Raw genomic sequence first — 22,216 nt, 5'->3', positions numbered from 1 at the left:
CCTGGATACTTTATTCAGAAATGAAAATGCCAACTATTATGCCCAGGAGGCAGAGTGTACGGTAGCGAGACAGATGGGTTTAATTTAAGAGATGTCAAATGTCAGGCCATTATTCTCCTAAATTTTTTTTATTTTCCTTTTTTTTTTTTTTTTTCTTATACGGTTTGGCCATAACCAAACAGAGCATGTAGAGAATCTACATTCATGGGATGTCACAAATGATAAAATGGTTACTAGTTTTAACCCAGGGTTCTTCATTGTGGTTCCATTTCTTTAGACATCACATCTATTCCCTAGTTATTGTGCACTAAGTTGGCAATGTCTTAAAGTATGATTGGGTGGTCAGCCAATGCTTAAAACCCTGGAGCCTTTTGATGCCTGCCATACAGCCCTTGAATGCCAGCAGTGGAACTGTTCCCAGTCTGTTTTCTACAGCATTTGTACCATGTCCACAGTTTGACCATTTGCTTCAATTAAATTCTGCAGTCTTTCAAGCTTCTGTAGTATTGCAGCAAAGGCCTCCTCCCCCCGCTTAAAGTAAACCCATTTTATTAAGTAGTTGTCCATAAACTTATGCTGCCAAAATATCTGTCAGGGTGGTAAATTACAATACATAGTTATATGTACATAAGGGGATGTTATTGGCCAAGCCTGTCTTTGCAGTCCCTGACATAAGTGATTAGTCTTCTATTACATTTTGTGGGCCCTAATGCATTTATTTATTGTTTCCTTCAGAAAAACCACCAGCACCTGCACGTGTCCAGCTAGTCAGAGCAAATACCAATTCTTTGGAGGTGAGCTGGGGATCAGTGTCCACTGCAGACAGTTATCTGTTGCAACTTCAGAAGTATGATATACCCGCTGCTGCTGCAGCCATGTCTCCAGCCAATCCTGTTCCGTCTGTGCCAGTAAATCCGCCCAAGAGCCCAGCTCCTGCAGCAGCTGCTCCTGCAGTCCACCCTGTTGGCCACACAGGCATCACCCTGGTTCCACAGGCAGCTTCTATGCCTCCAACATCTATACAGGTCTTGCCTTCGATCCCTGGGAGTCCAATTGCAGTTTCTGCTGCTCAACGTCCACAAAGTATGTTTCCTACTGAAGTTTATTTTTGCTTTTTGTGGTTGTCGTTTTTTTCTTTTTCCTTCTCCTTTTTTCTTTTCTTTTCTTTTTTTTTTAATTTATTTTTGTTTTGTTTCCCCCTCTGCATCTGATTTGGATTTTGACCGAATGCCAATTTTTCAGCTGTCCCAGCTCTCCTGAAAGTTCAAGCACCTCAGTCTGCAGTAAGCTCGCCACTGGTTACCGTTCGGCCAGCTACACAAATTGGAAAATCTCCAGTTACTGTTACATCGCTTCCTCCTGGTGTGCGCATGGTAATGCCTGCCCAAAGCACTCAAGGCGCTGTAAGTATTTTTATTTTACCGTCCATTAATTTCCATCAAGCAGCTCCCCTTTAAACTGAGAGCTCTGTACATCGTCGGTTAAATCTTTTCCTACATAGGTGTATTTTGATTGAGTGGTATCTGCCTTGCAGGCTATTGGCAGCAGTCAGCCAATGAGTGGCATGGCTGCTCTTGCTGCAGCTGCTGCTGCTACACAGAAGATCCCTCCTTCCTCTGCACCCACAGTACTGAGTGTGCCTGCTGGAGCCAGCTTGGTGAAATCTGTTGCTATGTCATCCGCTGCTACCACTCTTCCCACATCTGTGAAAGTGGCAACCTCTCCAATAATGGTAGGGCTCTAGCTTTTGTTTTGCTTGTGGGTTTACAGAGCAGGAGTATAAAATTTCCTGGATTTGAAATCCTGCACTTGATAGTATGGTTGGTTTGTTTTTATGGTCTTCTAAAGAGATGTTGGGCTAACAGAATTTATAAGATGCAAGGTATTCTAACTTGACTTCATGCTTGCTTTTCTGTTTTGCAGGTCAGTAACCCAGCCACACGCATGCTGAAAACTGCTGCAGCACAAGTGGGCACTTCAGTGTCTTCTGCCAACACACCTAATCGTCCTATTATCACTGTGCATAAATCTGGAACGGTCACCGTTGCCCAACAAGCCCAGGTTGTAACCACAGTAGTTGGAGGCGTCACAAAGACAATCACACTGGTGAAAAGTCCCATTTCTGTCCCTGGTGGAGGCCATTTGGTAAGTAGGCCTTTTGGCGTTTAGGGGGTTTACTGGCTATTTATTGCTGTTGGCTGTTTGTTCTTAACATTTTTGTTTTTATTTCAGATTTCAAATCTTGGTAAAATGGTGTCTGTCGTACAGACTAAGCCAGTGCAGACATCTGCAATAACAGGACAAGCTTCTTCGGGGCCCCTAACACAGATCCTACAGGTGAATTGCAGGATTCAATTTTTTAAACAATAGAATATTGGCAACTTAAGAAATGTTTGTTTCTATTGCTGACTTGATGAAAATGCTAATTGGCTCTTTGCCAGGCTTGTGGCGTCAATGCTAGTCTGACCTGGAGAAAAATAGGTAGACCAGAAGTTTTTAATTTGCTGTTCAGTGTCTCACCTATTCAGGATTGCCAGGCAAATGTCATTTTCAGAAAGACATGGCAATTTTTTTTCTCTTGGTACAAGTTCCTTTCTACTAATTGTCTTTGACAGTTTTTGTGTTTAAGAATTTTGTGATAGAACTGTAAGCCATATAGCTTTTTATTCCCTTTGCTGATTTGTACCTGATCATAATCTGTTTCCTTAATTCATGTGCAGACCAAGGGACCTCTTCCTGCTGGAACTATATTGAAGTTGGTGACTTCAGCAGATGGTAAACCCACAACTATAATCACCACAACACAGGCTGGAGGCACGGGAACCAAGCCTACCATTCTAGGCATCAGCAGCGTGTCTCCAAATACCACCAAGCCAGGGACCACCACCATTATCAAAACTATCCCTATGTCTGCCATCATCACTCAGGCAGGGGCTACAGGTACTACCCTTTCCTTGCATACAAAATGTGTGCTCTGTATTACATTTCATAGCTTACAGGGGAAAAATGTAAAGGATTTTCTTTGCTGCCCATGATAGAAGTAGCAAATGGGTGCAACTTCCCAGCAGCTTTAACACTTCAGCTCCGGAAGATTAAACGCAACTATTTTTAACTTTCTGCTATAAAACTATCCAATATAAAAAAAAAAAATAAAATTCCAGCCTAATTTATTCATAAATTTAGGCCAATATGTATTTTGCCACATATTTTTGATGATAAAAAAATCCCAATAAGCGTATACTGAACTGATAGGTTTGCGCCAAAGTTATAGCCTCTACAGACTATGGGATATTTTTTTATTTTTGGTCATTTTTTATTTTACAAGTAAGGGTGGCGATTTAGCGACTTATAGCAGAACTGTGATATTGCAAGGGACTGAGACACTTTTTGGGCACTAGTGACACTAATACAGTGGTCAGTGCTAAAAAAAAAATATACTTTACAAATGACACTGGCTGGGAAGGGGTTAAACATCATGAGCATTAAAAGGATTAACTGTGCCTAGCCAGTGTTTGTGTACTGTGTGGGAGGTGCTTTTACTATGGGAAGATATGGATCCATGTCTCCCCTACTGACGGCAGAGGCAGATCGCTGTTCTGAATGATCGTTGGGTGCCAGCGGACATCAAGTCCACGTTGCCCACAGATCAGCTCCCGCTGTGTATAATTCTAGGCAGTGGGTCACCGGAGAGGTACGTGATCCAGGTCAGTAGTGCCACTTTGCTGCCATAGAAGTTATTTGGGTGGCAAGTGGATTAAAGGCCCCTTGGCTTCATTTTCCTTAGTATGTGTGTTTTCTTGGGGATGCCAGTATGAATCAGTTTGATCTTTTGGTGTTTTTGGCTCATAAAGGAAGGCATTTCTTTGCAGTTGTAGAGCTTGTATTAGAGATGTATATGTGTATGTAATATAAATTTTTTGTTTATTACATTTTGACATGCTTCTGTGCTTCTTATAGCAGGTGTTACAAGTACCGCTGGGATGAAGTCACCAATTACTATCTTCACAACTAAAATGGTAACTTCAGGCACAGGAACACCAGCCAAAATAATAACTGCAGTTCCCAAGCTCACAAGTCATGGTCAGCAGGGGTTAACCCAGGTAGGCACATTGGCAAACAAGTGGCCCAATTGTGTACATTTTCTCTAGTCAGTGAAGGACACAGCTTAAATTCTATGGGATGAAGGTGGCGGCATCAAATCCATCTGTGAGATATTTAAGCTGTGTCCTTTCAATGAGGATTTTATGGTGAGTGAAGAAATCCAAATTTAGTTTAAATATTTTTTTTTTTAATCTCGCTTTCCACTAGGTGGTGCTAAAAGGTGCTCCTGGACAGCCTGGCACAATACTCCGAACTGTTCCCATGGGTGGGATGAGACTAGTCACTCCTGTAACCGTTTCTGCTGTTAAACCAACAGTCACTACTCTTGTGGTGAAAGGTACCACAGGTAAGTGGTATATGCACAATATGATGGCGGTGTAGATTCCTTAGAGATTACGAAAGGCTTTTAAAAGACTGTAATTTATGCTAAAGTGGTTAACCACTTAAGGACCGAGCCTCTTTCTGAGATTTGGTGTTTACAAGTTAAAATCTTTTTGTTTTGTTTTTTTGCTAGAAAATTATTTGGAACCCCCAAACATTCTATATTGTTTAACGCCCTAGAGAATAAAATGGCGGTCGTGCAATACTTTGTCACACTGTATTTGTGCAGCGGTCTTACAAGCGCGTTTTAAAAAAAAAAAATTTATTATAAGGAAACCAATTTTATTGTGAAAGAATATGAGTAAATTGATACCCAACATGTCACGCTTCAAAATTGCGCCCGCTTGTGGAATGGCGACAAATTTTTACCTTTACTCTCCATAGGCAATGTTTAAAATTTTTTACAGGTTGCATGTTTGAGTTAGAGGAGATCTAGTGCTAAAATTATTTCGCTCTCTCTCCCTCTCTCCGATTGCAGCAATACCTCATGCGTCGTTTGAACACAGTTTTGTGGGCGCTACTCATGTATGCGTTCTAGAGCTGCAACTAACGATTAATTTGTCTGTCTAATCTATCAATTTATTTTTTCGATTAGTCAATCACTATACAATTTTTTTTTTTGATAATCTAGTGGTGTTATTTTTATGATTAGATAATTTAATCCTTTGGATAACTTTACAAAAAATAAGTACAACTTGTAATAAAAGTTGAAATATTAGATTTTTTTTTCTTTCCAAAAAGTACTTCAATGTGGTAAAGTTTTTACAGTATAAAAAAGTGGCAAAAATAAAATGTAAACACTTTAGCATCAGGCACAAATAATGGCATTGCCATTAATTCAGAGCCAGAAGCATTAAAAAATGCCATATAAGAATGCAACAAAAGCACTGCTGCTCAACACTGTGTACAAAAACACATGAAAGACACACACATACAAAAATAAAGTGCCCAAAAATAAAAGGTAACACTTTAGGGCATGCCATATAAATTCTGTCTAACGCTTTGGAAAAGATGCATTCAGAAGGCATTATGTGGTAACCTTATTCCGCGTACACACGATCAAACTATCCGGTGGAAAAGTCTGGCAAACTCAAGTCCGCCAAACAATCCCCCCGTGTGTAGCCTCCGGCATATTTTTTTGACCCGACAGTACGGCTGACTTAGAATTTCGGTTTGCACAACAATCTGCCCGGCGTACTCGCGTTTCGGCGGACAATCCGGCCGTGTGTATGCCAGTCCGCCGTACTTTTGAAATGAGCGGACTTTTCCCGCCCGGAGAAAAGTACGCTCATTTCGAGCGGGTCTCCAGGTAGGCGGGGCCCGCGAAGGAGACGTCGCTGGCCCCGCCGCCTGGTATGGACTTAAAGGGGAACCCCAACGCTGAAAAAAATCGGCGTGGGGTTCCCCCCCAAGTCCACAACAGACCCTTGTCCGAGCACGCTACCCGGCCGGCCAGGAAAGGGGGGCGAGCGCCCCCCCCCCCCCCTCAGCCGTACCAGGCCGCGTGCCCTCAACATGGGGGGTGCCTTGGGGAAGGGGGGGCGCGCGGCCCCCCCACCCCAAAGCACCTTGTCCCCATGTTGATGAGGACAAGGGCCTCTTCCCGACAACCCTGGCCTTTGGTTGTCGGGGTCTGCGGGCGGGGGGCTTATCGGAATCCGGGAGCCCCCTTTAATAAGGGGGCCCCCGGAATCCGGCCCCCCACCCTATGTGAATGAGTATGGGGTACAATGTACCCCTACACATTCACCTGTAAAATAAAAGTACAAAAACAAAACACACGAGATAAAATACTTTATTGCACAGCTCCGGGGGTCTTCCGTCTTCGGGGGTCTTCTCGCCGGACTCCTCCGCTATCTTCTTGTAGCTCTTTTGCTAGCGGAGGAGTCCGGCTTTCTTCCTCGCCGCCGGCCTCTTCTCCCGACTTCGGGGGTCTTGTCCCCCCTCTTCGGTTCTTCTGCCGGGCCACCGCGCCTTCTTATAGCTTTTACAGGCGGTGGCCCGGTCTTCTGTCGCCGCTGCCGGAAGAACGGAAGGCGGCAGCGGCGACAGAAGACCGGGCCACCGCCTGTAAAAGAGCTATAAGAAGGCGCGGTGGCCCGGCAGAAGAACCGAAGAGGGGGACAAGACCCCCGAAGTCGGGAGAAGAGGCCGGCGGCGAGGAAGAAAGCCGGACTCCTCCGCTAGCAAAAGAGCTACAAGAAGATGGCGGAGGAGTCCGGCGAGAAGACCCCCGAAGACGGAAGACCCCCGGAGCTGTGCAATAAAGTATTTTATCTCGTGTTGTTTTTTTTTTTTTTTTTTTTTTTTTTTTGTACTTTTATTTTACAGGTGAATGGGTAGGGGTACATTGTACCCCATACTCATTCACATAGGGTGGGGGGCCGATATCCGGGGGCCCCCTTATTAAAGGGGGCTCCCGGATTCCGATAAGCCCCCCCCCGCAGACCCCGACAACCAAAGGCCAGGGTTGTCGGGAAGAGGCCCTTGTCCTCATCAACATGGGGACAAGGTGCGTTGGGGTGGGGGGCCCCCCCTTCCCCAAGGCACCCCCCATGTTGAGGGCACGTGGCCTGGTACGGCTAAGGAGGGGGGGAGGCGCTCGCCCCCTTTCCTGGCCGGCCGGGTAGTGTGCTCGGACAAGGGGGGGGCCACGCCGATTTTTTTTTTCGGCGTTGGGGTTCCCCTTTAAGTCCATACCAGGCAGCGGGGCCAGCCACGTCTCCTTCGCGGGCCCCGCCTACCTGGAGACGCGCTCGAAATGAGCGGACTTTCTCCGCGTGTGTGGGCGAGTCCGTTCATTTCGAAAGTACGGCGGACTTAGTACGCCGTATTAGTCCGCTGAAAAAGTGCCGTGTATGGGCAAGTAGCCCGTTCGAAAATTCAGACGGACAGTTTGGCGGACGTCCGCCAGACTAAGTACGTCGGACAGACGGCTACGTGTGTACGTGGCTTTACTACTCAACCACATAATGCCTTCAGAATGCATCTTTTGCAAAGTGTTAGGCAGAATTTATATGGCATTATGCCTTTTGACCTAAAGTGTTGTTTATAAAGTAACACCACAAAAATGCTGGTCAACATAAAATTTAATCATTACTTGCATAGTGTTGTACAGTCGATTGAGCAGTATTTTTGTGGCGTGTTACTTGTTAGTTGTAATTGTAATGTAAAACATACCTGAGGAGGTAACAGTTTTCAAGGAAGGAAGGAACCAAGCCCAACAAAAGCACTGCTCAACACTCCAAAATAATGGCCAATACACTGAAGGCAGCCATGAGCCATCTCAACATAAATACACTAATACAGCCCAACAAGAACACTGCATGAGTGCAAAAGATTGGGGGCCTGTGTTACTTATTCCATTGCAATGCAGGAAGGTTAGCATATCGACATGCTCGGAAGTTAAGCTTGTGTTTTTTTTTTTTGTCACAATGTTGCCAGCAACTGTAAAAAAGCCTTTCAGATGGGGTTGATGTTGCAGGCACAGACAAGTAACTTTGCCAGCATGGCCAAGACGGGAAACTTCTTTTTCCTTGCACCATTTCAGCAGATTTTCTTCCTTTGGAATAAGCCTGCTCACTGAAATACATGTGTATCTCATTCCTCACAACTTCACTGTGGGTTTCTTGATCTTGGATGTGACCAGTCATGTCATCCTCGCCATTACTGTGGTGGTCATCTGAAGAACCGAGCAAAGTGTCTAACAGAGACACTTGCCTCTTCTCAGAAAATTTCATGTTTGCACTGGATGACTGCTCCTCACATTGATGTTGCGTTTGCTCTTCCTCATCATCTTTTCACTTCAAGAGCAAGAGCTTGGACCTTGAGGTGAACTTTTAAACTGTCCTCTGACAGGAATTTTAGTTTGCGGAATCTGAGGTCCAGGGCTGCTGCAATAAGACAAATTTTCTCCTCAATCATCTCTGTATTTAGTTTCCCGCTCCCATCTTGATGTCCTCTCCTGTGCAGCAACACTTTGGAAAGCCTTGACTGCTGCTGTCTCGCAAATTGTGCTCTGTATGGATTTCTGGAGGCCCTTTACCAGAGGAGGTAGAGCGGAAGCAGTCACATAGGACTCTCCACTCAAAACAGTAGCACACTCAAAGGGCTTCAGGCCTTGTTCCACTTCCTCTGTTCAAGCAGGTGGCTGATCATGTGTAAACTACTGTTACATCTTACGGATACATCATTAGTGCATGCTCAGGGGTACCCATGTGTTGCTGCTTTGCTTTAAGCTTTGTAGTGGCCAGTTCACTTTTTTTAAAATGCTCCACAAGGCACTTTGCAGCCCTCAGTATCATGCTGATCTGGGGTTCCCTCAAGGCATGGTTGACAACTAACTGCAATGTATGACCAGCACACCTGAGAGAAGAGATGCCATGCTTTTCTTCCATAATACTCGGAGCAGCAACATTTGCAGCGTTATCATGAACAACTACATTTTATATTGGCCATGGATATCTCAAACTTTTCGGCTGCTTTTTCCACCCAGTTAGCAATGTTTTCAGCGGTGTGCTGATCTTCAAGTGGCATAGTGGTCAGATTGTAAGATTCCAGTCTTCATCGATGAAGTGGCATGTGACACCCAAGTATGCCTCTGTGGCAATACTGGTCCATGCGTCTGGTGAGAGCTATTTTTGATTTCACATCTTTGAGTGATGCTTTCAATCTTCTCCTATTTCTTCTCCATCAGCTTAGTGAAATGGGACCTGGAGGGAAGTGTGTATCCTGGGTAAAACGTGTTGATCATCTCACAAAATCCTTGACCGTCTACAATAGAAAGAGGTCTCATATCTTTTACAATCATGTTGAGAATGCTATTAGTATATGCAACGGACATTTGGGGTGTGCAAACTGTGACATTCTTTTTATGAAAGAAGAACTCCTATACACAGCTTTGCCTCTTCCTGAGAAAAAAACACCACACCCAATAATAAACATTTAGGAACCTGAACCAAGTTTAACCAACATGAAATTAATCTACCGTATATACTCGAGTATAAGCTGAGATTTTCAGCCTCTTTTTTTGAGGCTGAAAGTGTCCCCCTCGGCTTATACTCGAGTCATCGCCGTCTGCCTGCCCGATCAGCGTGTCGAGCAGACAGACGGCGGCCATTCTACTATTCAAAAGCCGCGCCTCCCTGTCTGTGATAGGCGCAACACTCAATTTCCCAGCAGTCAGTGTTCCGCCTATCACGGACATCCGCTCATTCTCATACTACGGACGAGGATGAGAGGATGTCCGTGATAGGCGGAACACTGACTGCTGGGAAATTGAGTGTTCCGCCTATCACAGACAGGGAGGCGTGGCTTTTGAACAGAGGAATGGCCGCCGTCTGTCAGATGAGGAGAGCATGGCACACAGAGGCTGCAGATTGGCACAGGTAGGCACGGAGGGACACGGGGACGGACGGAGGGACACGGGGACGGACGGAGGGAGGGACACAGGGACATCTCACCCTCGGCTTATACACGAGTCAATAAGTTTCCCAGTTTTTTTGTGGTAAATTGGGGGCCTCGGCTTATATTCGGGTCGGGCTATACTCGAGTATATACGGTATGAATGCTCAATGCTAATAATGTACTTGTACTGTGTATTTCAAAGAGGGTACGGGTAGGGTAGTAAATCTCTGCAATAAATATTGTTGCTGCTCTGCGTATTTTGGAAGAAAAGCATGGCATCTCTTCTCAGGTGTGCTGGTCATAGATTGCAGTTGTCCATGTCAACCATGCCCTGAGAGATCCCCAGATCAGCAAGACACTGAGGGCTGCAGTGCAAAGTGCTTTGTGAAACATTTAAAAAAATGAGATGGTCGCTACAAAAATCAATTGGCAAGGCACAGCAACAAATATGGGTACCCCTGAGCATGCACTAATAATGTATCATCCGTAATATTATATTATTTACTAGCAGCATATATTTGACCACAATACAACTTGTTACTCCCATTGTCTCCCAAAACGAAAAAAATACTACTTACAAAGATGGCTCATCTGTTTGAGGTCGTAGGGAGGATGTTTTCTTCTGAGGTGCACGTGTATCGCAGTAGTGCTGCCGTGGTACGCCATTTCGGTTTTGCAGAGGGAACAAAGGACCATTTTTATCTGGCCTCTGTTTAAAGAATTCCCATACCTTTTTTGAAAGTCGTGGTCTGGCTTTTCGTGCTGCACCGAACCTTCCCCGGGAGCAGGAGGAGCAGCAGCCGCCATTACCGCCATTTACCCACGAGATGAGACGAGCATGACGCGTCAACGTATTTTCGTAGTCTTACGCCGAGGCATCGTGGCAGCACTAATGCATTTGCTTCTGCACGTTTTAAAAAAGTCACTTTTATTCCTATTATTGTAATAGGAAAAAAAAAGCATGACAGGACCTCCTTAAACATGAGATCTGGGGTCAAAGACCTTAAATCTCATATTTACACTAAAATGCATTAAAGTAATTTGTGTATAAAAATAAATATCCCTTTTTATTAAGAGCTGTGGGCAGAAGTGACGTTTTGACGTCAGTTTCACCCTGCAATGGTATGGAGCTGGGTGGGAGCCATCTTTCCCTCGGCTCCATGTCGAGCAGGAAGAAGGATCTGATCGCCGATGGGAGAGGCCCCAGTGATCTCACTGAGAATCTTTTATCTGAAACCGGACCGCTCACTGAAGAGGATACCGGGGTTATGGTAGCTGCTGCCATAACTATATCCCTCTTCAAAGTGCCGACGTATATCGTCGTGATTTGGTCCGGAAGTGGTTAAGCGCACTCGGAATTGGAATATAGGACAAATCTATAGTCAGGGTTTTCTCAATTTCACTGTAAAAGTGGAAATACGCTTTTTAAAGTAATTTTATTAGTTTTGCTTGCCCAAATCCCCCCCCCATAGCATTGTTTTGCATCATATTTAGAAGCCCTTGATGTCATGGTGTAATTGCCATGTCTTATTGCTATTGGCTTCATAAGCAGTGCATTTGAGAGTGCAAACCCATAGGCTAGTCATACACTTTTATGTTTGTCATTCAGCCTGTGGATGAAGGGGAAACTTCCCTGCTGGTTATTGTATTATGAAAGGTGACATGCAGGTATGCTGCCTTTTTTTTTTTTTTTTTTTTTTTTTTTTAACCCTGACTCCTTTGACAAATAGTTGTTTGAAAAATCAACTTTTGCCAAACCGAATAGTGCCTACAGGGCCAAACTGGCCAAATTAGCTGAAATTCGAGCCACATTATGACAGGCTATACATTTCCCTTGTGAGAGGGAACAGGAAAGCACAACCACCGGTTAGTGCTTCAAGCATCCTGAGCCCGCAAGCACCGCTCCAGACCTGTTCTCTAACCTGTACAAAGATAAACCAGGTGCTGGCTCACCATTATATAGAATAGATGAATAAGAGCCTGACTCTGATATCCAGTCTTGCATCTGCTCTGCTTTTAATCATGTATCAACAGTAAAGTTGCAATCGTGGTGTCTGCACTAAGGATGAGCTGCCTCATGTTCGAACACTCCACATGCAGAACCTGCCAAGAAGTTAGCGCTGCGCTAATCACACGCAGTGAGACATTGCCCCGATGCGCGGCTGCAGAGAGTGGGAAATATCTCACTGCCTGTGATTAGTGCTGCGCTGACTTCCTGGTGGGCTCTGCACGTGGAGTATGCGAACACCCCAGAGCTCATTCCTAGTCTGCCCAAAAGAAAGCACAATTGCATCTATACTGTTGGAAGATTGACACTTCGGAGTACGTCTCTTATTCATCTATTCTCCTATAAGTTGGTAGTGCTGGAAAGGTTGAAGTATAACCTGCATATGTAATGAGCATGTGGGGGGGAGGGTGTATGTATTTAAATATATTTGATAATATATCATTTATGTAATCATGTATCATTTCTTTTTATTTTCCCTTTGCACTTAGGAGTGACTACTCTTGGCACAGTCACTGGTACAGTTTCCACAAGTCTTGCAGGAGCTGGCGTACACAACACGGCTTCACTTGCTACTCCAATTAATACCTTGGGTACCATAGCCACCCTCTCTAGTCAAGTGATCAATCCTGGTGCCATTACCATGTCTGCCGCACAAACCTCTCTTACGGCTGCTTCAGGACTGAGCACTCCCACAATTACTATGCAGGTATGTGTAGCATTTGATTTGTCAAACTGCACCAGACAAGCTGTGAGGCTAGGTTCACAGCTATGTGGATTGCAGTTGTGTGTTCCTGGTGCATTTTGCTTTTTTGAGAAACCAAAACTGCAGCAGAAACGCAAGCACTGTTTTTGAAGATATATATTTTATTTATTTTTTCCATTTTAAGTCTGTGGAACCAAAAAGGCAACCTACTACGGGCAAAAAGTCCCTGACCCTTTCGTTTTAAAATTAAAGTGGTTGTATACCCACATTTTTAACTTTTACCTACAGGAAAGCCTATAATAAGGCTTACCTGTAGGTAAAAAAATTATCTCCTAAACCTGTACGGTTTAGGAGATATTCCCCTCGGTATGCGCCGCTGACTGCAGCGGCGCATGCGCACAAGGGGTTTCTCGCCGTCAAGATCCGGCAGCAGCCGAGCGGCCGGACTGAAATCTCCCGCGCGCATGCGCGGGAGTGACGATATCGCGGCTCCGGCCACTCACAGCGCCGGAGCCGCGATACCCGGAAGAAACGCCGAGGGAGCATGTCAGCTCCCTCGGCGTGGATCGGGCCAGATGTCGGGGCCTCGTTCTAAGGTAAGTATTTCATAATGAGCTAGTATGCGGTGCATACTAGCTCATTATGCCTTTTTGCTTTGCAGGTTTAAAAAAAAAAAAATGTGCGGGTTTACTGCCGCTTTAATTGGTCTGCAGTGCACTTCTGCAAAATGCATAGGTGTGAACCTAGCCTTAAACACACAATTCGGTTGCATATACACTGTATTGTCAGAAGTATTGGGACACCTATCTTTAAACCATGGGTGCTGAACCTGTGGCCCTCCAGCTGCTGCAGAACTAGAAGGGCCAGTTCACACAATTGGCAACAGTCCAAAATGCGTTCTACATGCTTTTCTGCATGCACGCTTTTGATACTGTCCAGTGTATTTTTTTTTTTTCCTCCTCCGTTGCGGTGCATTTTTTTTTTTTTTTTTTTTTTTTTACAGCGTTCAGTACAGGAAAAATGCAGCATGTCCTACTTTTTTAATTCTTTTTTTTTTTTATTTTTTTATTTTTTTTTTTATTATTATTCATATCTTTATGGACCTTGCTTTTGTGCAGGGGCGATTATGGTGTAAGGTTGTTTTTCAGGGGTTGGGCATGGCCCCTTAGTTCAAGTCAAGGGAATTCTTAAGGCATCAGCATACCAAGATATTTTGGACAATTTCGTGCGTAGAAAAACCTGGGCCCCCTTTGCAGTTAGCACAGCTTGGTTGAGGACATGCCTTACAGATGGTGAAATTAGCATAGATTCCTGGTCATACTTCCTGCTGATTGCATTGCTATTGACCAAATGTGAGACGGCCGGCCGTCTTTCTTTTTTGTGTTTTTACCGTATTTTTCGGACTATAAGGCGCACGTAAAAGCCTAAATTTTCTCCCAAAAACGACCGTGCGCCTTATAATCCGGTGCGCCTTATATATGACCTGTTGACATCGCTGGAGTTCTTTGTTAACAGTATCTGTCAGATGGGCGCGCATGGAGTCACAGATCAATAGGGATGGAGATTCGTGGAAAAAGCCACCCGGTCTCTTGACGTAAACCTTCGGACTATAAGGCGCACGTAAAAGCCTAAATTTTCTCACAAAATCGACCGTGCGCCTTATAGTCCGATGCGCCTTATATATATGGAAATATCCATTTTATCAGCCGGTCGTTGCTAGTGCGCCTTATAATCCGGTGCGCCTTATAGTCCGATGCGCCTTATATATGGAAATATCCATTTTATCAGCTGGTCGTTGCTAGTGCGCCTTATAATCCGGTGCGCCTTATAGTCCGAAAAATACGGTAAGTAGCTGTAATTCAATTACTGGAGAAAAATTCTGTAGTATGTTTCTTCACCTTGCAGGGGGTCAGGCATGCTTTCTATGTAGTGAATTGTGCTATTGGTGCCAGAACTACAGTTGACATTTTGTGTTTTTTGTTTTTTCCTTAGCCAATATCACAGCCCACACAAGTGACATTGATCACAACTCCCAGTGGTGTGGAGGCTCAGCCAGTCCATGACCTTCCTGTCTCCATTTTGGCTTCACCAACATCAGATCAACCCACAGCAACTGTTACTATAGCTGATTCTGGCCAAGGAGATCAGCCTCCAGGCACAGTAACCCTTGTATGTTCCAATCCTCCTTGTGAGACTCATGAGACAGGAACCACAAATACACCCACCACCACCCTTGTGAATCTTGTTCGGCAGCCTGGAGGAACGCTTCAGTTTGTGTGCGAAGGACAGGAGCCTGGAACCTTTGTAGCCACAGCCTTGGGTCAGGCGAACGGTAATGTGGTCAGAGTTTGCTCTAACCCTCCATGTGAGACTCATGAGACCGGAACTACACAGACTGCAACGACTGCAATGTCAAATATTGGTCAGAATGGTTCCGTAACAAGAGTTTGCTCAAACCCTCCTTGTGAGACCCATGAAACTGGAACTACACAGACATCAACCACCGCAAAGGCAAATATTAATAGTGAGCAGACCGGAAATGTTAGAGTATGTTCTAATCCACCATGTGAGACGCACGATACCGGGACAACTCCAACTTGCACCACAGCCAGAGGTAACCTTGCCAATGAGCAACATGAGAACTTGCAAAGGCCAGGAAATCCACCCTGTGAAACATTACAAACTATATCCACACGTACAGTTATGTCTGTTCCTGGCATTACCAGCGGGCAATCTGAAAAGGCACCACAGGTTTGTAGCAATCCCCCCTGTGAAATGCACGAAACTTCCACAACCAATACACCAACTGTGGCGACCTCGAATCTTGCAACAGAACAGCCAGGTAGTGCTGCGCAGGTTTGCCCTAATCCCCAGTCTGAAACTCGTGAAACTAGCACTACCCACACGCCAACCACTGCAAGACAAAACAATGCCCCATGTGAGACCCATCAAACTGTTTCTACAAAAACTACCATGTCCCTAAATACAGAGTTCAGCTCTGATTCTAAACGCCTTTTGGAGGTAGAAAATAGTTCTGGAACGAACAAGAAAATCAAACCATCCACCCCTGAAGAAACGCAGTCAGCGTGCAATAAAAGTCCCTTTGAAATCACTGGCACTACTCAAACGGCAACTACAGCCAGGTCCAATATCCACTGTGGTCCATCTGAGAATGGACAGAGATCTGAAGGTGACTCTTGTGAGACCCATCAAGCAAGTTCCACTCATACTACCATGTCTGTGTCAGAAGACAATCAGGTTGGAAATCCATCATGTTCTAATCCACCATGTGAGACTCATGAAACTGGTACAACCAACACTGCAACCACAAGTAGTTCAAATATCGGAACGCAGCAGGGTGAAAGTTCCCAGCAGTCCTCCAGTGAAGCTGGCCAGACATCTACAACACCCAACACTTTAGAGCAGCGGGTGTGTTCCAACCCACCTTGTGAAACTCATGAGACCAATACTACCAATACATCTACCACGTCTACATCTAACATGGGAGGTAATCAACCTCCTGCACAACAAGTCTGTTCAAACCCACCATGTGAAACACACGAAACAGGAACTACCCACACAGCAACCACCGTCACAGCCAACATGGGGGATAATCAAGGTGAGAATCAGTCTTGTTTTTGTGTGTTTTTTTGTTTTGTGTCCTTGGATTTGTCTAAGGCCCCATTCAAAAGGGCTGGATCTGGTTTTGCTCAACGGGGAATCTGTTTGTGATTTCACTGCTGGATAACATGACCCGGACAACAGCCCGATCTGCTTTTATAGGCAGTCTGTTTCGAACAGGCTGTCTGTTTACACCCGACTGCGCTCCAATCTGGTCTGACAGGGGAACAGATCCCCTTCCATATGTTTTGATCGGGCTGGAGGTAGCCTGTTGTAAATGGACACAAGTCCAGTTTTTACATCCAACCGCCATTGAGGATAATGGAGGGTCTGTTGCAGGCGGACTTGATCGGGCGACCCATGTGAAGGGGCCTAATGGTTCCAAAAAAAAAAAAAACAGCATAGATATAGCGTGACATCTTGCTTTTGGATTAAAAAGTTTTTTATTTTTTTGGGGGGGGGGACAGAAAAGGGCTAGCAAGTACTGGTATGCTGGTTTTCCTTTAACATTTTCATTATTTCATATCCCCGTGTGTGTGTGTGTGTATATATGTATATGTATAGGTGTGTGTGTGTGTGTGTGTGTGTGTGTATGTGTGTATGTATATGTATATATATATATATATATATATATATATATATATATATATATATATATATATATATATATATATATATATATATATATATATATATATTGCCTTGCGAAAGTATTCGGCCCCCCTGAACTTTTTCAGGCTTCAAACATAAAGATATAAAATTTAAATTTTTTTGTGAAGAATCGCCAACAAGTGGGACACAATTGTGAAGTGGAACGAAATCTATTGGATATTTTAAACTTTTTTAGCAAATAAAAAACTGAAAAGTGGTGCGTGCAAAATTATTCGGCCCCTTTACTTTCAGTGCAGCAAACTCACTCCAGAAGTTCAGCGAGGATCTCTGAATGATCCAATGTTGTCCTAAATGACTGATGGTGATAAATAGAATCCACCTGTGTGTAATCAAGTCTCTGTATAAATGCACCTGCTCTGTGATAGTCTCAGGGTTCTGTTGAAAGCGCAGAGAGCATCATGAAGACCAAGGAACACGCCAGGCAGGTCCGTAATACTGTTGTGGAGAAGTTTAAAGCCGGATTTGGATACAAAAAGATTTCCCAAGCTTTAAACATCACAAGGAGCACTGTGCAAGCGATCATTTTGAAATGGAAGGAGTATCGGACCACTGCAAATCTACCAAGACCTGGCCGTCCCTCTAAACTTTCAGCTCAGACAAGGAGAAGACTGATCAGAGATGCAGCCAAGAGGCCCATGATCACTCTGGATGAACTGCAGAGAACTACAACTGAGGTGGGAGAGTCTGTCCATAGAACAACAATCAGTCGTACACTGCACAAATCTGGCCTTTATGGAAGAGTGGCAAGAAGAAAGCCATTTCTCAAAGATATCCATAAACAAGCCACCTGGGAGACACACCAAACATGTGAAAGAAGGTGCTCTGGTCAAATGAAACCAAAATCGAACTTTTTGCCCACAATGCAGAACGATATGTTTAGCGTAAAAGCAACACAGCTCATCACCCTCAACACACCATCCCCACTGTCATACATGGTGGTGACAGCATCATGGTTTTGGACCTGCTTTTCTTCAGCAGGGACAGGGAAGATGGTTAAAATTGAGGGGAAGATGGATGCAGCCAAATACAGGACCATTCTGGATGAAAACCTGTTGGAGTCTGCAAAAGACCTGAAACTGGGACGGAGATTTATCTTCCAACAAGACAATGATCCCAAACATACATCAAAATCTACAAAGGAATGGTTCACAAATAAACGTATCCAGGTGTTAGAATGGCCAAGTCAAAGTCCAGACCTGAATCCAATTGAGAATCTGTGGAAAGAGCTGAAAACTGCTGTTCACAAACGCTCTCCATCCAACCTCACTGAGCTCGAGCTGTTTTGCAAGGAAGAATGGGCAAGAATTTCAGTCTCTCTATGTGCAAAACTGATAGAGACATACCCCAAGCGACTTGCAGCTGTAATCGCAGCAAAAGGTGGCTCTACAAAGTATTAACGCAAGGGGGCCAAATAATTTTGCACGCCCCACTTAAAATTTTTTTTTATTAGTTAAAAAAAGTTTAAAAAAATCCAATAGATTTCGTTCCACTTCACAATGATTCTTCACAAAAAATAATTTTTTTTTTATATCTGTGTGTATAGGTATGTGTGTGTGTGTGTATGTGTGTGTATATGTATGTATGTATGTATGTATGTATGTATATATATATATATATATATATATATATATATATATATATATATATATATATATATATATATATATATATATATATATATATAAAAAAAATTTTGACCATAGATGGTAAACCTGTGATGGTCAGGTATTGGTTTCAAAGTAAAATTCAGTTTATTTTATTCTACTTTATTGTCCTGCTATATATAGACTGACTCATGGCAGGGTGCATAGGGTAAATTGCTCTCCAAGTCTTGTATCATTTTCGTTCATAGCTTGTGTGCCTGATGCAAATAAACTGCTTATCTGTTTTGTAGACCCGCCAGCCGCGAATGGCCAAGGAGAGCAGGAGCCCGTCCCCACAGAGGAAGCAGCCTCAGGCAACAATGCCGATTCTACAGCTGCTGCATCCCCAGTGACCATTGTAGCCGTGGCAGCTTCAGCCTCATCTCCGGCACATACCGCTCAGCCTATAGTTTCTAGGGCCGTAACTACTGTGACTCAGTCCACTCATCTGCCTGGACCTTCTGTTCCGGTAAGCAAATTGTATTCTATATTTTTTAACTTGAGTCACAATTCAAATGGTGGTGTGTGTGTTGGTCCTGAGGAGCTGTGGTCAGGAGTTTTTAGGCAAGGCCGCGGCATCGGCCTAGTCCATGAGGCTGGGCGCCGTGGACTAGGCCAAAGCTGCGGCCTCGCCTAAAAACTCCTGCCTGCAGCTCCTCGGGGTCAGCGCTGGTCCTGGTGAAAAAAAAACAAAAGATTTGTTAAATTTGAATCGATTTGACCTCTCAACCCGATTCAAATCAAATTTTTTTTCCCCAGCCCTATTCTATATTGGTATCCTTTTCTAGGCACTAAAATGTTTTATACTATATAAACCTGTTTTGTAAAGGTTAAACTGAACTAAATCTGCATGATTCATTTGTTAAAAAGTAGTCACAATCTCGATTTAACCCCCCCCCCCCTCAGGATCTTAATCCGGCATTACCATTCCATTTTTTTTTCCCACAGCATTGCTTAGTGCTGAGAGATAAAAGGAAACCTTTGTATCTATTTTTTTTTTTTTGAGCAAAGGGATGAACTTCGGTCTGCAAGTGAGGGCAGTTTGACCACTTAGACTAAACATTTTTATGACACTTGTTGCTTACAGGTTAAAATCTGTCTTTTTTTTTTTTTTTTGCTACAAAATGATTTAAACCCCCCCCCCCCCCTTTTTTTTTTTCTCTCTCTCTAACATGAAGGATTTTACGCCAAGAATCGTGTTCTAGATCTAAGCCAAAAAAAGTGATTCTCATTTTATCCAGATTTGTGCAGCTCTAAACTGAACTAAGTGTTTTTTTTTTTTTGCAGAATATTTCATCTATGACTGAACCAGCCCCAGAGGATGCAACACAGAGTTCAGAGGCTGTCCCTTGCAATGAACAATCTGGCGCTCACTTGTCCTCGGATATGCTCCAGCCTCCTGAAGATGCTCAGGCTGAGCCTGAAACGCAAGCTATGGACACTGCAGTGCCGGCACATACTGAGGCACAGCTACAAGCAGCAATTGAAGCAAACCAGGTTCAAGAGGCAGCTGCTGCTGCTGCCGCTGCCGAGCAGCAAGGAGTGGAACAGCTTTCCCTTCCCCAAGAACTTATGGCAGAGGGTCAAACAACCACCCTAATGGTCACAGGGTTAACACCTGAAGAATTGGCAGTAACTGCCGCAGCTGAGGCAGCTGCACAAGCTGCTGCCACAGAAGAAGCCCAGGCATTGGCTATACAAGCAGTTTTACAAGCTGCACAACAGGCAGTGATGGGTAAGTTTTTATAGTGTGGAGGAGCGATGTTGTAAATGAAAGATGTGTAATGGGTAAATGTTTTGCCCAGCAGGCACTGATGTCTTGGTTTTAAATGAATGCTCCTGGATTGTAGAGTGCAGCAGATAGCCCTTTACTCCTTGGCTTCTTAATGGCAGCTAAATGTTAAAACCGTTAGGACTTTTTTGGAGCTTTGCACAAACATCAATCACAAAATTCAAAAATACAGGATGTATTCATGAATAAAAGTGTACAAATTTAACATTTACAAAAGTAGATTATTTCCTTGACATATATACAATGTACATCAATTTACTGTTCCGTTCATTGAAGGCCATACTTCATGATGGATGGGTTTGATGTTTTGCTCCTGTAGGTGACAACCTCAAACCCATGAAATATGACTTTGTCCTTCAATGATCTCAAGAAAAGGATTTTACAGAGCGTACAAAAATCCCAGTTTTTCAAATATAGCTACCAAATCGCGAATTCTCAATATAGCCGCACACTGTTCTTACTAGTAGATGTTGACACATTTCACGTAGCAATGCCTCAGAACTTTAGTGTATGCAATTTTCAAGCCAGAAGATTTGACCTCATGAGGATAGAATTGCCCTAATAAAGGGACACTAAAGGTTCCCTTTGTTATTTTAACCACCTTCAGACCGGACCATTTTGCTGGTAAATGACCAGAGGTCTTTTTACAATTTGGCACTGCGCTGCTTTAACTGGTAATTGCGCGGTCATGCAATGTTGTACCCAAACAAAATTTGCGTCCTTTTCTTCCCACAAATAGAGCTTTCTTTTGATGGTATTTGATTGCCTCTGCGATTTTTATTTTTTGCGATATAAACGTAAAAAGACCGCAAATTTTGAAAAAAAATGATATTTTCTACTTTTTGTTATTAGAAAAATCCAATAAACTCAATTTTAGTCATACATTTAGGCCAAAATGTATTCAGCCACATGTCTTTGGTAAAAAAAAAAGTCAATAATTGTATATTTATTGGTTTGCGCAAAAGTTGTCACATCTACAAACTAAGGTACGTTTTCTGGAATTTACGCAGCTTTTAGTTTACGACTGCCTATCTCATTTCTTGAGGTGCTAAAATGGCAGGGCAGTACAAAACCCCCCCAAATGACCCCATTTTGGAAAGTAGACCCCCTAAGGAAATTGATAAGTGGCATGTTGAGCCCATTGAATATTTTATTTTTTTGCCTCAAGCGATTGAATAATGACAAAAAAAAAATTTTTTTATTTTTTTTTTCACAAAGTTGTCACTAAATGATATATTGCTCACACATGCTATGGGCATATGTGAAATGACACCCCAAAATAAATTCTGCTGCTTCTCCTGAGTACGGGGATACCACATATGTGGGACTTTTTGGGAGCCTAGCCGCGTACGGGGCCCCGAAAGCCAAGAACCGCCTTCAGGTTTTCTAAGGGCGTAAATATTTGACTTCACTCCTCACTACCTATTACAGTTTTGAAGGCCATAAAATGCCAAGATGGCACAAAACCCCCACAAATGACCCCATTTTAGAAAGTAGACACCCCAAGCTATTTGCTGAGAGGCATGTTGAGTCCATGGAATATTTTATATTTTGCCACAAGTTGCGGGAAAATTACAAACTTTTTTTTTTTTTTTTTTCACAAAGTTGTCACTAAATGATATATTGCTCACGCATGCCATGGGCATATGTGAAATGACACCCCAAAATAAATTCTGCTGCTTCTTCTGAGTACGGGGATACCACATATGTGGGACTTTTTGGGAGCCTAGCCGCGTACGGGGCCCCGAAAACCAAGCACCGCCTTCAGGCTTTCTAAGGGCGTTACAGTTTTGAAGGCCATAAAATGCCAAGATGGCACAAACCCCCCCCCAAATGACCCCATTTTGGAAAGTAGACACCCCTAAATTTAGGGGTACACTAGTGAGACT

General features: G+C 43.7%; 1 protein-coding gene across 8 annotated transcripts in view; it reads left to right on the top strand.

Moving 5' to 3' along the window:
* The window catches only part of HCFC1 (host cell factor C1), a 60,576-nt gene that overhangs the window by 24,063 nt on the left and 14,297 nt on the right, over positions 1–22,216 (top strand). For 4 of the 8 annotated variants that reach the window (XM_077479063.1, XM_077479066.1, XM_077479061.1 and 1 more), the window contains exons 8-19: positions 736–1,083; positions 1,243–1,403; positions 1,535–1,732; positions 1,924–2,145; positions 2,233–2,337; positions 2,721–2,940; positions 3,958–4,100; positions 4,309–4,447; positions 12,385–12,602; positions 14,592–16,218; positions 18,787–19,004; positions 19,823–20,270. In XM_077479063.1, the coding sequence (XP_077335189.1) occupies positions 736–1,083; positions 1,243–1,403; positions 1,535–1,732; positions 1,924–2,145; positions 2,233–2,337; positions 2,721–2,940; positions 3,958–4,100; positions 4,309–4,447; positions 12,385–12,602; positions 14,592–16,218; positions 18,787–19,004; positions 19,823–20,270 (4,047 nt within the window). The remainder of the gene's footprint in view (positions 1–735; positions 1,084–1,242; positions 1,404–1,534; positions 1,733–1,923; positions 2,146–2,232; positions 2,338–2,720; positions 2,941–3,957; positions 4,101–4,308; positions 4,448–12,384; positions 12,603–14,591; positions 16,219–18,786; positions 19,005–19,822; positions 20,271–22,216) is intronic. The other 4 variants (XM_077479069.1, XM_077479064.1, XM_077479068.1 and 1 more) reach the window with 3 other exon arrangements.

Source organism: Lithobates pipiens, unplaced genomic scaffold (genome assembly GCF_037356315.1).
Source record: "Lithobates pipiens isolate NorthernLeopardFrog02 unplaced genomic scaffold, aLitPip1_a1.2 Scaffold_1, whole genome shotgun sequence".
NCBI lineage: Eukaryota > Metazoa > Chordata > Amphibia > Anura > Ranidae > Lithobates > Lithobates pipiens.
Note: the sequence above shows the minus strand (reverse complement) of the source record. Positions and strands in the feature narration are given on the sequence as shown.